This window comes from Mustela nigripes, chromosome 4, assembly GCF_022355385.1.
Source record: "Mustela nigripes isolate SB6536 chromosome 4, MUSNIG.SB6536, whole genome shotgun sequence".
Classification (NCBI taxonomy): domain Eukaryota; kingdom Metazoa; phylum Chordata; class Mammalia; order Carnivora; family Mustelidae; genus Mustela; species Mustela nigripes.
Window position 1 is genome coordinate 85,752,020 of NC_081560.1, and position 15,192 is coordinate 85,767,211.

The window sequence follows — 15,192 nt, forward strand, 5'->3', positions numbered from 1 at the left end:
ATTTAGGGACGCTAATCTGTAGTCTGGCACTAGTCAGTCCTGTGTCCGCGGTGAATAATTTAACATAAGTAATGAGGGGTTTAACTTAGAGGACTTCTAGGGCCCTGTCTCAAATGTGATTTTATATTCTTAGGAACACTGCACTTAGTAATTGTGTACCCATAAAACAGGGGTAAAAATACTATCCAATATTATTTTATAGGAAAGGGAGACACTTTCACTAAGGGGATGAGTTGGAATATAAGTTGAAAAATGAAGGTCTGGAAGTTGAATTTCTAGGACTTCTTAGTCCCAACCTTGTCACAACTTCACTATATAAAGGGGCCAAATCATTTATGTTTATGTGCTGACACTTCCCCATCTGTAAAACTAAGAAAATGCTACTTCCCACCTCACAAGGGTGTTGTGAAAATTAATTAGCTTGTGTTTACCAAGACCTGTGAGTGTCTTGGTGAAGTCCCTTGGCAGGTGTCATCATTTATCCTGAAGCTTCCTTATAATGACAGCCACCACCAGCTGCTGCTTCTTGGAGTTTGGGGAAAGTGGCCCCAGAGCATATTTCTCCTTTTCCATCTCCTTGAAATGTCTCCCTTTGCTTCTTTTCTGAATTTATATCATTTCCTCTCCATCAACTGCACATACTAAGTGCTCCATAAGTGTTGTTTAATAATTGAACATCCATTGCTATGAAGTTAAAAAATGTTACCCTCGCTAGTACGGCTTCCATCTCTGCTCTCCCAGGGAATTTTTCCCCACATTGCCTTCACACCTTTTAATAGGTTTCTAAACACATTTCTGAGTCTTTGTATCTGCTCTTTTTTCCAGGACTACTCTTTCTACCTATAAAGTCCTCTTGTCATCCTCATCATCAGGAAAAAAAGCCTTGTGATAGGAACCATACAGAATTAAAAAAAAAAACATTTTCACTCTTCCTTGATGCTTCCTTTACGCTCAGAAATACATAAAATATTTAGGACTAGTAAATATAGCCACTCCTCTTACTCTCAACGGAAAAGTTGAAGCTCAGCGCTTCATAGGGCTGTAAGTCTCACTCACGAAACGGAGAGAAGGCAAGAATCTCTTGGTTTGTTACTACAATGTATTTGAGTAAACTCAAAACCAACTCAAACTGTACAAAATCATCCTATCCCTACCACGACCTCTAAATATGAGCAGCTGTTCAGCTACGGAAGGCCGTGTATATTGTTGCTGTGTGTACACCCAAGTCTGTCTGTTCTTTCAGCAAGTTAATGTCCTAGCTGAAGCCCTTGGCCCTCTGTATTTAGTTAGAGGCTCTACAATGTCCCAAGGAAGCCAAGGTCCTGCCTCTATTATTTCCCTTGGCAGCCAAGGTCCTGCCTTTATCCTGGAAAACAATTTCCTCCACGAGCCTATTTTTCTGTGTTAGGCAAAAGTGAGAATACTCCAAAGGAGTTCTATAAATGGCTGATAAGTGTGTGTTCAACATCATTAGTCATTAGAGAAATGCAAATCAAAACCAAAATTAGATACAACTTCCTACCCACTAGGTGGCTGTAATAAAAAAAGACAGTAGTAACAAGTGTTGGCAAGGATGCGGAGCCTTCATATACTGCCAGTGGGAATGCAAACTGGCGTGGCTGCTGGGGAGAACATGTTTTTGTTTCTCAACATGTTGGACATGGAGTCACCATATGACCCAGCGATCCCACTGGTAGGCGTACACGGGGGAGGAAGTAGAGATCAGCGCACCTGAACAGAGTGGACCCACGGGTGACACCCATGACATCCAGATAAGAGCTAGAGAAAAAGTAGGCTCCAGAGAGGAGGCCTGAAATTTGGTACCAGGAATGTGAATGAATTACTTATGGCGAGGGGCTTTTATTAAAGGGATGGGTAGTCTGCCAGGGGATCCCTCCTCTGAAGGAGATCCTCATGAAGAAGACACTGAACTATGAACAAAAGAAGGAGGTTGAATTTTGGGGTGGAAATGAGAGGATGACTCTTAGAAACTTCTCTGTACAACTGACTCATTTCACAGGTGGAAGGACTGCCACTCAAGTTGGGGGCCGCGATAGCTTCTTAGTTGAGAACTGGCTCTAGAACTGTTATCTCCTGCTGGAGCTGATGTGTTATTGAGAACCCGAGTTGTCTTGAATAGCAGGTAAAGGCTGGAAGACCACTGATTTGGCAGCGAGCTTGGAGTTCTTAATTTAGGCATTCCAGACCTTTTGGTAGAAAATTCCTTCGGTGATTATAATTAACACTAGGAATTTGTAGGACACTAAATGACTGTGACATTTTGGGATTTTTAGGTAACATTAATCTACCCACGAAAGAATATTTACTTATTTACTGTCACCTAGTCTTCCCTACTTCTAAATTTCTTACAAAATGCTGGGGTCTGAATCCTGGAATGAGAGGAGAAAGTGTCTGGACCACAGGTTATGACCCCAAACAAATGTGATAAAGGTAAGGTGTCCTTTTAAAGTGACCTAGATCCTACAAGATACCTCCCTGGAACTCTGGTGGAAAGCACATAACAGAGTTAGCAACAGAAGAATTTAAACAGGCCATCCCACGTGGCCTTTCTTCCTTCCTGGTTCAGCCACCGACTATATGTCTATGGGGAAAGTAACATAACTTCTCTGTGTCTTAGTCCTCATCTGAAAAGGTTAACATTGAGACCTCAAAGTTAAAGAGAACTTGAGACACATATCAACCAATTATATTGATTTATATTCTAACTTGAAAAAAATGATAAAATGTTTTATGAGACAAACAGGGACATGTGAATACTGAAGACTAAGTAAATATTGAGTAAGAAAATATTGAATAAGAAACTCATTTATTTTTAGGTGGGATATTGATATCATAATTATATTTTTTAAAGTCCTCTTTTAGAGCTGCATACTAAAATATCTGCAGTTGAAATGATCTGATTGGGGACTGCTTCAAAATAGGGGTTCCAGGGCGCCTGGGTGGCCCAGTGGGTTAAGCCTCTGCCTTCAGCTCAGGTCATGATCTCAGGGTCCTGGGATCGAGTCCCGCACTGGGCTCTCTGCTCAGTGGAAAGCCTGCTTCCCCCTCTCTCTCTGCCTGCCTCTCTGCCTACTTGTGATTTCTCTCTGTGTGTCAAATCAATAAATAAAATCTTAAAAAAAAAAAGGGGGTTCCAGAGTGAGTGGTGCTATTGAAGAGACAAGACTGGTCATAAATTAATAACAGTTGAAGCTGGGTGATGATTATATTGAAATATAGTTTGTTATTTTCTAAAATTTTGTAATTTTAAATAGATAAATGTGAGCCAAAAATAATCTGTGGTCCCTTGAAATGCGAGAGTAAAATTTTGATTTGATTACAAAGAAAGGAAAACAGTTATCCTCATTTTAGTAAAATAAGGAATTATTATTTTTGCTGATAATTATAATTAGTAATGATAATTTTAAAAACTATAGTGTTCTGAGTAGGCCTACTGAGAGCATCAAATACACTGGACTCTCCTTCAAATAAAAGGAATTTCCTATAATTTTTAAAATGCCTTCTCAATGAAGAATGACTTATATTTAATTATTAAAGCAATCTTAAGAATTCATACATAGCAATATGTACAAAGCACAGCCAAACCCCAAATTTTCCTAACAAAACTTTGGCAAAAAGGTTGACAACTGAGAAAGCTTAGCTGGAATGCAGAATTTCTATACGCAGTTTTATTCTCCATTGTAGTGGAAATGGAAATAGGTTTTATTTATCTTCACATAATGTGAAAGTATTAATATATTCAGTATGTGAAAGTCTATAGTACCATGGTTTATACCAGACAAAATTATTTTATGTTCTGTTGTACTGAAAGACCAACACGAATTTGGTAAAGTAATAGCAATGGTATTCAAAGTATCAAAATGATGCATGAGAAAATGGATATAGAAGAGAAGTCCATGGCTTCCTTGACTTGACTGAAAATTTTTAACAAGATGTTCAGTAATATGAATGCTTTCAAAAAGTCTTTTAAAAGATAACTGGGAAATTGGAAGTGACAATGGAGATAAATAGTACTGAGGCAAGTTTTAAGAATCTCTCCTTTAAAAAATGAACTTGTAATTCCTTGGAATATCTCTCCATGACAAACCCTATAAATACTATATGTAGTCATTTGGTTTTCTTAGCATAAGATCCTTTCTTTGCCTATAGTTGGGATTATCTGCAGTTGAAATGATCTGATTGGGGACTGCTTCAATATCCTCCCTCCTTAAATCTGTTTACCTAAAAAGAGGACAACCCAATCCTATTCCATTATCCCAAACCTTCCACAGTCTTTTTGCTGTTTCTGGTGCTTATCACTTCTGTAAACTGCAAACGTTAAGCAGTGTCCATGCTGTGGCTAAAACCACCTGGCTTCCAAAGCGTTACAGTTAATCTTTAAAGACAAGGGTATCAGCCAGGTCATTAGGGCCAGTAGGAGGGAATGGATCATCTTCAAACTGTGACTTAAAATAGCCAAGTCACACCTGAGCCTTCCAGTGGCAGCACCTCCCTCCCCGCCACCTTTCTCAGTGGATTTGAATTACCTGTCCTTCCAATGACCCACCCTGGTTCTCAGATGACATTTCAAGAACCCATGCTACTTGAGCCACCTGTTAATTTTAGATCCGGGATTAGTGAGTAGGAGGAGGCACATTCAGATTACGGGCTGTGAAATTGATTTTAGCATCTCTGCATTTTTTTTCAGCGTCTCTCAAGATATCCCGCCTTCTTCCCTCCTATTTCTTCCAGGACCATATTTCCTAGGTAAGCAATAAAAATGTAGGACTAATATAGTGGGTAAGCCCATGGGCTCTGGGACCAGACAAGCTGTATTTATTTTCAGTATCTTTTGAAGGTCAGTGACTATCTCCTTGCTGAAAAATCTAGCAAATTTACTGTGAAACTTTTTTCTTCTTTAGTCCCAGAAGCATACGTCACAGGTGGTGACTTATTCCTCCGTGATACTCTATTCTCGCTTGCATACGGATGCCATGCTCTTGTGATTCTTCCTCTACCTCCCTAACTGTATCCTCACGGTCTCTTTAATAACCATTTCCACTCCTTCTGCCATTAAATTTACAGGTCCTTTCTTTTCTTTTTAAATGCTCTCCTGTGGAGGGCTGACAGTTTTATGACACTGCCTATCACCTCTGTGCTCCTGCCTCCAAAGCTGATCACCTTTCCCTGGGCTCCGACCTTCTCATCTCTGTCAGATGGATGCCTTCATTTGTATTTCCAGCCATCGCATTGAATTCAGCTTCATTTGGTTAAGTTTGTCACACTGTCCCTCCTGGAGTCAACTGTAGCTTTCTCCCTGCTCTCTCCGGCTTCAAACTCCAGAGTCATCTCTTGATGTGTGCGGTGGAGAAGCAGCTAGTGAGTTTTGTCAGTTCTTTCCTTGAAATGTCCTGTAATATCCATCTCATCCCCTTCTTGTTAGCTGTAGCCCAGACCCTTGTTACTTCACATAAGTCATGATCACAACACCTTTGCCACCTTCTCTTACGTAAGAGAATTGTTTTCCTTGGAAGAACATTCTCCATTTCAAAACCCACCACAGTTTATTTTCCCATCAAGTCTAAACTCCTCTGCTTTGCTTCAGTGCTTGTAAGTTCAGCCAGCTCCACGAACAAACAACTTTCCACAGCTTCCAGGTATGAGCTCTCCGCCTTCATCAGCAACTCCTGGGCACTTGCCAGGCCCTTATGTCCTGTTCACATTGTTTCCCTTGTTTAGAATGTTCTTCTCCTTACCCACCTAATAATTCCTAGCCATCCTTTGAGGAGAGCGCCCATCTTTTCCACAACCCCCCCTCTAAGTCTGCATTCAACACTGTCGCCCATCTCTCAGTATCTATGGCATCCCTAGCCCATTCCTCATTGAAGCTCTCAATTACATACGGCACATTTTATTTTTAAGTTGTTAATTTTTCCCCAATCAGATGGTAACCTGCTTCAGGGCAGGAACTTAAGACAGTGTCTGACCATTACCATTGGCTTCTCTTGTTAAGCGAGCTTAGGAAGACTTCTTAATCTGACTGAAGATAAAGCCTGATAATCCCGAGTGTGATCATGTAGTCAATGTATAAATATAATGATGATCTATGTAATATAAATGTTCACAATGTCCCAAGCTCATCCTTGCACATTTATTCGAGTTTTTATATGGCAAAAAGTCTCTTCACTTTTCATATGAGGACCCTACAGCTTTGGGACATGGAATGACTTCTTTAAAAGCTCACAGGGCTGAAAAGCCAGAGTCTCCACTAAACCACAATGATCTCCATTCATTTTTTAAAAATTTCCAGTAAGATCTAACTGAACCAGTATATATGGGAATGATAGAGATGAGGATTCTAGCCCTCTCAGTTTATTTAGATAGAAACGTCTAGGGCAGAGTGTGATGTGACTTGTGATCAATCTCAGTGCTCCCTGCCCAGTGAAATGCACGAGCATCCATTCAGTTCAACTCAGAAACCAGAGTCATCTTCAACATTGGCCCTGGCCTCATCTTCTTATGTCCACTTCACCATGAAACTCAGTTTTGCTTCTATTTCTCTTGAATTTCTCTACTTCCCTTCATGTCTCTAGCACCTTAGTCCAAGCTACCAGCGCTCACTGCCTCTTCAAGAGTCTCCTTCCAGGAACTCTTATCATCCCCAATTTGTCTTCCAATTAGAATAAGCTTTTCTGGTGCAAATCTGAGCAGCAACAGTGTCCCTCTATTCCCAAGCACTTTAGTAGGTTTTTAAGCACCTACCTATATGACATATTCCCAAATTGTTTAAAAAATTTTTTTCAAGATTTTATTTATTTGAGAGAGAGCACAGAGGGAGAGGAAGAGAGCACAGAGGGAGAGGAAGAGAGCACAGAGAGAGAGAGAGAGAGAGAGAGAGAGAAGCAGATGCCTCATTGAGCAGAGAGAACAGAATAGGCAGAGAGCATGATGATGTGGGGCTCGATCCCAGGACCCTGGGATCATGACCTGAGCTGAAGGCAGACACTTAACTGACTGAGCCACCCAGGCATCCTTGACATACCCCCAAATCTTCAGTATGACGTGCAATACTCTTCATGGTCTGACTCCATCTCACTCCACTATCTCTCTAGGTCAGATCCATTCTTTCAGTATCTCAGATATGCCTGCTACCTCCTACCATAGGCTGTCTTCCTTGTCTGGAACACTGCTCTAACTTCAATTATGCTTTCCTCCAAAGGGTGTCCCTTGACTTTGCTGATTAAGACAAATCTCCCTAGGACACATAATCTCTCAGCATCATGCAACTGTCCCACATCACCTACTGCAGTTGAATTTTTTATTTACTTCTGCGATTACTTGTGATTTCTCTCCCACTGCATGTAAAGTTTGTTGAGGCAGGGATAAGTTCAGCCCCTCGTACAGACCTAGCATATAAATGTTTCAAAAATATTCATTTAATGGATGACTAAATGAAGGAAGAATCTCCATTGTTGACTACTGGCCATTTGAGACTGGGTAGGGGTTTGATGTCAGTTTGTGGATACCAACAAACATCTACAACTACATTATGCACGGTGCAAGAGTCTCAGTTGACTCTTATTACTGCTCTGCCAACAATACGGGGATCCTAGCCTTGTCTTTCTACCATAACTGAGTGAGCGGACAGATCTACCATCGGCACATTGTCATGGTCACTCCTCACCCCTACTTAACACAAAGTTTCAAGTCTTCAGCCTCGTTTTTGTTTACAGCAAAGAGCTACAAACTGAAATTCTCAATTCTGTCCTAGTGACCATGCAAGCACAGATGTCTCAATACTTTGCAGATGTTGAGGCTGTAAGTTCAGCTCAAAACACAGAAATGCCATATTGAAAAAGTAATAGGATACTAAGAGCACGTATAGTTGAGATACACTAACTTGTGTTTGAGACAAAGTGCTCCGAGCCTCGCACATTGTTCCAATGATCTTTGGCATATGGCAGAGCATAGTAAGAGGTGGGTCTGGCTTGGGCTCTATGCATGTGCATTTCTTTCAGAATCACCCAGAGGGCCTACTGTAAGGCAGTAAGGCCATTGTACAACAAGGGCTTTGAGGGTAGCATGATAAGCAAACTGCATATTTTCAATATGATAACAAGAAGAAATGGATGCTCACCAGATTTTTTAAATGTCACTCAAAAGGGTCAAAATTCTTATGGGTATGTGCAAAAGACAATTAAAATACAGATTTAAAGATGAGGAATAATTACCTTTCTTGAGTAGAAGACTCAAGGGTATAATGACTAGCTGGAATAAATCTTAGAATGTCATTTATTTGCAAAATGCTACCAAGTAGCTGGGTAATAATTCACAGAATTCATAAAGCCTTAGAAGACTACTGCCTTAATAGAGTTTTTTTTTCTATTTTACTTATTAAGATCGCCTTAATAATTCATGCACGGCAATACCTTTAATGAGCAACAAAATCTCACGTATCTCATTTAAACTTGGCAACTCTACTGACAGCTAATATAGTCTTGTACCTCTGAGCCAGCAATTGTAGGAGCCCTTGGCTGTTAGTAACCACAACCAGTCCATTTATGATAATCCCAAGAAAAGTTATGTCCTAGATGAATAGTTGAATTTTATGATCATTTGCTAGGAAGATTTATTCATTTTTCATTTGTGGGGAGCCCAAACTGTACCTTCTATTCCACAGAAGCTTTGCTTCTCTCTTAATGGCAACAAATGATTACCATTTTGCATTTTTTTTTTGGAGGTAATGGGAATTACTATCAAGATTTTAAAGCTTCCCTATGATTAGTACCTACTTAGCGAAAAGGGAGTGTCGTTAGCCCTATCCCTTAGGCAAGGTGAAGTCTCTGTTTTACCCAAATAAAGCATTTACCAGGCACTTTTATGAAGACACCGTCATTTCTTAGAGGCACCATGCATGATGTAGTCATCATTGTTTTCCATAGAAAAAGAATGCTCCAGGCAATAATTCTCAAGATACTCTTAAAAATACAATTTCAAAAGCAGACAATAATTCTAATATACATTTATTTGCTCTATCTATTTGATTTGACACTACTCACTATTGTCTCTACAGTAGTCAGACTGAACAGAAAGTAGACTCCATTTAAATCTATTCTGTATTTAATGTGACTCCTTTAAATTTAAGTGAATCAAGCTGGCAATTCTCACTGATTCAGCCACTATTTTCTTGGATATGCCATTTTTTCAAAATATGTTAAGTAAAAGTCAGTATAGACCTGGCTTTTGGGATATCACAGAACCATGTCACCACAAAAACTGGTTTCTACTTCGCTTTTCTATTTTTATTTTTTTTAAGAAAATAAACTTTAAAATTATTTACTTATTTAAGTAATCTCTACACCTAATGTGCGACTCAAGCTCATGTCCCTGAGATCAAGAGTTGCATGTTCTTCTAGCCAAGCCAGGTAGGCACCCTGTTTTTTTTAAATTCTCTTTCTTTCTTTCCTTTTTTCCCCCCCCCTTTTGTTCTTACCATAGCACATTCCCTCCCCAGCTGAGCTCTATGCCCAATGTGGGGCTTGAACTCATGACCCCAAGATCTAGAGTCACATGTACCACTGATTGAGGCAGACAGGTACCCCCTATTTTGCTCATTTTTTAAAAAAGTAAACTCTGTGCCTAATGTGGGGCTCAAACTCACAACTCTGAGATCAAGAGTCACATGCTCTACAGACTGAGGCAGCCAGGTGCCCCTGTTTTGGTTAGTAATTCATGCCTGGCAATACCATCACCAAGGAACAAATTGCATGTATATCATTCAAACGTGTTGTCTTAAAATCCAGCATGTCAAATAATATCAAATGGGGTTCACTACATGCAGAAGCACCCATACCTGGTATAAGGAGGAAGAGGTAGAGTGATTCTGGTCCATTTGTTGAATGTGTCTGACACCAGGATCCGCTGCAGGTGATAGCGGCTGCACTCAACACTGGTAGGTAGACAGTCCCTTACCAATGGGTGCCATGATAATCCAAGATCTACTGAGTATTCCAATTCAATAGCTGGAACAGAAAACGTTATTCTGCATAGAAATACATGTACGTAGACCCAGGAACCATAATTACTTATGTTTTCTTATGTTTTAATTCAAATGTCAATTTGATTTTCCTCTGTATTTATGTTTCCTATTTTGAAATATTTCTTGGTTTTATTTTTCCTTCTGTATAATGCTAGTTACTAATTTTTACTTACCAGATTAAAATCATTTTTCTTTCAAGGGGCTAGGATCAAGTGAAACATAAAATAAAATTTCCTGAATCACTCTGTATACTGAGAAGCTTTCTAATCATAACAAAACCATTGCTCATATGTAGGTAAGCAATAGTAATGGTAGTTATATATATACTTACTGTGTGTGTGTGTGTGTGTGTATATATATATATATATATATATATAGTATATTGTATATAAATAGTTAAGGTATGTTATGAAATTATAAAATTATATGTATATATACTATAACAACTATGTCTGTTTATTTCATGGTTAACTTGCAAGTACAAACATAGTAACCATACTTTTTAATGATTACCTTTACATAGCTTAAAAAAATTGATCAACTTTCTCAAAATTTGACCATTCCACAGGGACCCTGACTAACAATGCCAATTTTGCTCCTGCTATAGGTAAAGCTTCTTAGAAATAGCAAAATCCCTCGTGCTCACATATCCTGCTGTACGGTATGAGGGAAGGTACTGGGGAATCAGAGAGGTATAAGGAGGTAGCCAAGCATGCAGTCAGGCTGTGGGTCTAGGAAAAGCAGTTTCTTTCTGTTTTGTCTGAAAAATCCAACTTAGAACCTATGTTTTGTATTCCTTTTGATTCCCTGCTTCAGTCTCTATCAAAACTACTCGAGCCCCGACTTCTGTCTTGAAATTGCTTCCTCTAAGGTCATGATTCTCAAACGTGGCTGCACACTGAAATCACCTGGGTACCTTTAGAAAGCACTAATGCCAGGATCCCAGCCCCAGGGACTGTGATTTCACTCTCCTGGGGCACAGCCAAGGTGTTGGGAGCCATGCAGCTTCCCAGGTGATTCTCACGCACAGCCGGCGTGGGACCCCTCACTGCAGCACGGTCCCTAGCAACCCTTCTAGTGAAATACAGTGGTCCTGCTCAGACTTCATTGTTCTTGTCCTTCTTACAGTGATGGGCATTATTGATTATTCCTTGGTTCTTGAAACTTTCTTTTCTTTTGGAGGACATTATTCTGGATCTCCTGTCTTACTTTCCCTCTGACTCCCGTACTAACGAGCCCAGTTATGGGCATTCTTCCAAACTCCATTTCTGGCCTTCTATTCTCTGTGTATACTCCTCGGGCTTTAACTATTATCCCTGTGCCCAGAACTGCCAATTTTATGTCTCCAATTAATTTCCTTCATTCAATAAATGTTTACTCAGCCTGGCATCGCATCGGATGTTGGCATATTGTAATGCACAGTTTAGACAAAGTTCCTGCTTTCTATATTGTAAATCCTCTTTAGTCAAGGGCACCCCCACTTAAAGCTACTTGCACCCAAACTAAATAAAAACTCACCATTTCCCCCCATAAATAAACATCTCTTCTTAACTACCCAAGTCTTTCAATGGCCATACCTTTGGCACTGGTTTTCCGGGTTCAAAATCCAGAAATTATTTTAGAAATTTACTCTTCTCTCTTCTTTACTCTCTATATTCAAACTGGCACCTGGTTTTGAGACTTTTCTGCTTCTCTCCTTTGTGCTTGCATTGTCTCATTCAATTTTATCCATTCCAGTTTTCTTCCTGCCACACAGTGAAGACCGTATCACCTCCTACAGAGGTGATCACTGAGGTTCTTTATTAGGATTCTTCTCTTAGCTCCTGGGCTAATCTCCCTAAAACAGACCATGTCACTCGCCTGCCCTTGTGCCCTTTTATTCATGTCCTCGTCAAGCACAGATTCTAGTATGTGCCTTTCCAGGCTCTTCTTCCTTAGCTGCCAACTCTGCTTATCTACTTTCCTCTTCGATTGTATCATTCAGTTCAACCTTTCTCAAGAGGATGCACCAGCCTGCAGTAGAAAATACAGAGGACTGGACTTATGAGGGCAGAGCGTCAGTCCTGGTGCTGCTGTACGCCTACTGGGTCATAACTTACCTGAGTTCTCATTGCCTTCCCAAGCTATGGAGGAAGCAGGTATCTAAGACCCTAACGTCGTTTTCTATTTTCAAAAGCAGCACTCTTCTCTCCTCCACTAGATGCAAATATTGCCTGTTCAGGCTGTTCTGCTCATGGTTTTCCCTATGGATGAGGAGGACCCCATCTCTGCTTCTTTGTTTATGCTGCAAGCTTGGGATGTCCTTTCTTCTCCATCCACCCTTCAAATCCATTCCAATCATCAATGCCCACTTGAGACTAAGCTTCTTTGTGAAATCTTCCCCAGATCCTTGGATTGGCCATCCATTGGTCATCTCACTCTCCTTTGAGCTTTCAGTACATTATGCTGTAGTACCAATGCATACAGCACTTGACTTCATCATCTACCGGACTCTAACTTTCTGATGTACCCCTCAGCTATACCTGTTGAAGACAGATGTGTACCTTATCCTTATTAAAGTTCCACCCCGTTGATGAATTTAGAGTTGACTGACTGAATCTGAGGTGGAAAGAGCACTTCTGGGATTCCCTCTAAGATATGTCCCTTAAGTTAAAACTAGGGTAAATCTGAAAAATGTGGATTTTGCAAGACCTTGGAAGTAACCAAATTTGTCAGATGTTGGCCCTCTGGAATCTAAAACAGAAAATAGTCCTTGTGGACATTCTAGTCTGGCTCTCCTGGAGGAAGAATGATACTTCCAGGAAGAAGTCTGGATCTTCTGGAGGTAAAAGACCAGAAGACCCTCAGAATCTGGACAGGTTTGCAAGTTACAGTGAAGGGCCCAAGTATGCAGTGATGTCAGTCTTTATACCTTCTAAGATAGGTGTGTCTATGTGTGTGTGTGCATGTGTGTGCGTGTGCACCCACATGCAAGGTATATGTGAGTGTGAATGAATGAATGTGCACAATTCAGAGGATGCACACTGGCCACAATGAAGGTGGCCTAGAATATGCTATGACCCAGAATGGCAAAAAGTGTAAAGTAAAATGGGGACAGCAAAATTTCATGATTCCTGGGATGATGGAAAGAAGACAGTAGCTGAACTAATCTAAAGCCCTATGAGTTAAAGCACATGTATATACCAATTCATGTGTAAATCCTATTGCTGATGCTGGCATTCTCTATGTGACGAGAGTCCCTAATTCTGCAAGTCTGATGGTAAAAAAACAATCCGGATTTTCCAAAGGAGATAAATGAGGCATTATTCTTTATACGTAAAAAAGTCTTCAAATACATACACTTAAAGATAAGCTCACATTCTGATGCTTTAAAAAAGAAACTTCTAAAACTTGACGTATATACACCATTTTCAAGAACGCGATTATGGTTGGACTGATGCACGCTTCTGTTTTGCTTATAGACTTGTCAGAGGGGCGATGGATGACCATTTACACATGTCTGTCCCTCTCCCCGGAGATGGAATATTTACCGTAACAAGAGTCGGTGACCGAGCAGGAGGCGGCAAAGTCAATCTGTAGGAAGGAATCCTCGTTCACGGCAATGTCTGTGGTGACCACGTAGCGTGTGCTGGCCTTTTCGATGAAGACCAGGGCGTCACCGGTAGAGCCGCACACAGGCATCTTGGTGCCTCCTGGGTGCAGCAGCCATTTCCTACTATCCAGAGTCGTGAAATCATCCTCCAAGACTGTATTGCCAGAAATATTTCCTCCGATAAGAATCTGAAACGCATTTTTTTAAAAGAAAATGAATTTTCAATATGGTTTTGAGATATGAGAGAGTTTGGTGTTCTTGTTTGTATTTACCCGTTGGACTGCTCAACACTGGCATCACGCGGCGAGCCTCCTGTTGGGGGTCTTTCAGAATGCTTTTGTTTATGTGGCCTGCCTGCCCATCTGGCAAGAAGCGGCAGAAAACAAATTGAGGTATTGACAAAACCATTCACAGCCTTCGTGGGCCAAACTGTGCCTTTGGAAACTACACGCGCCCAAGCTGGGGAAGCAAAACTTGGCTTTATGTGTGATTATGTTCCATGTGAAATTTCTATTTAAGGACAGTTGTATCCTAAGGCATTTCAGTTCCAGGTCTTTGCCTGGATTCTACCGTTTGTTAACAGGTTCTTTTGAGTTCTCTTTCATATGCGGTTTATTATGTATGAAGATCCTTTAGAACTCTCCATAAGGATGTTAGGAAGATTTATTTATTTCTTCTTCAAAGGCTAGGAAAGAGGATTTGGAAATGACTGGATGTGGTACCATGGCTAATTTGCACATTTTCCCTTTCAGAGAATTATAACCTCACATCACGCTTGATAAAGTCCCTCTACCCATATGGCAGATTTCTCTATGCGCAGGACCTGGGCCTTCTGTTGTGCTGTTTGTTTTTATAGGCTTAGCTGACTGAAGGAAAAGAGAACGAAAGGAAGCTAAATGGCATATCTAATCTAGCTGTGTGGCCGTGGGCAAGTCCTTCAATGGTGGGTCCCGGGCTCCCTCGGCTGAGTGAGGGGGCTGGACCGAATGCGATCTAGGCTGCACGCGGCTCGAGTGCCAACAATTACAATAGATAATCTTGAATGGACTGACCTGGTCGATAACCCAGGGACTGTAGAAGTGACCGTTTTCAGACGGCTGCCACCAGCGGAGGCGAGTAGAAGCAGAGCGGGCTTTCAGGGGTATCTCCAGGGCGATATACCTGCCCACGTTGCTGGAGTTGCTGAAAAGGAACTCCTGAAGGAGACTCCATGACAGGCCACCATTGAGCGAATACTGAAGCAGCACAGGTTGGCTCCGGGGGTCAGGGACACCTTTACCACATCCCAGTCTCATGAAGAACTGCACAAATCTGACACGAGGAAGACTGACTGTAGATTTTTTTTTTTTTTTAACACACTTCAGTGACAAATTCACGCTATTTACAAAAGAAAAGCCCACAGGATCATGGCAGGTTGTTGGGGGGGGGGGGGTGGGCAGAGGAGTGCATGGCTTTAATGAATACGATGATTTAATCAATGTCCCGAGCAATCATTTCAAAGTCCAATTTTCCTTTTTAACATGAGGGAGTTAATAAAATGTGAAGTCTGGAAAAAGGCAAC

At 40.9% G+C, this 15,192-nt stretch overlaps 1 protein-coding gene across 3 annotated transcripts in view; it reads right to left on the reverse strand.

Moving 5' to 3' along the window:
- Positions 1–15,192, reverse strand: part of RELN (reelin) — a 496,502-nt gene that overhangs the window by 50,944 nt on the left and 430,366 nt on the right. For all 3 annotated transcript variants that reach the window (XM_059396996.1, XM_059396995.1, XM_059396994.1), the window contains exons 44-46: positions 14,684–14,942; positions 13,570–13,819; positions 9,854–10,022 (exon numbers count right to left, since the gene is read on the reverse strand). In XM_059396996.1, coding sequence (XP_059252979.1) covers positions 9,854–10,022; positions 13,570–13,819; positions 14,684–14,942 — 678 coding nt within the window. The remainder of the gene's footprint in view (positions 1–9,853; positions 10,023–13,569; positions 13,820–14,683; positions 14,943–15,192) is intronic.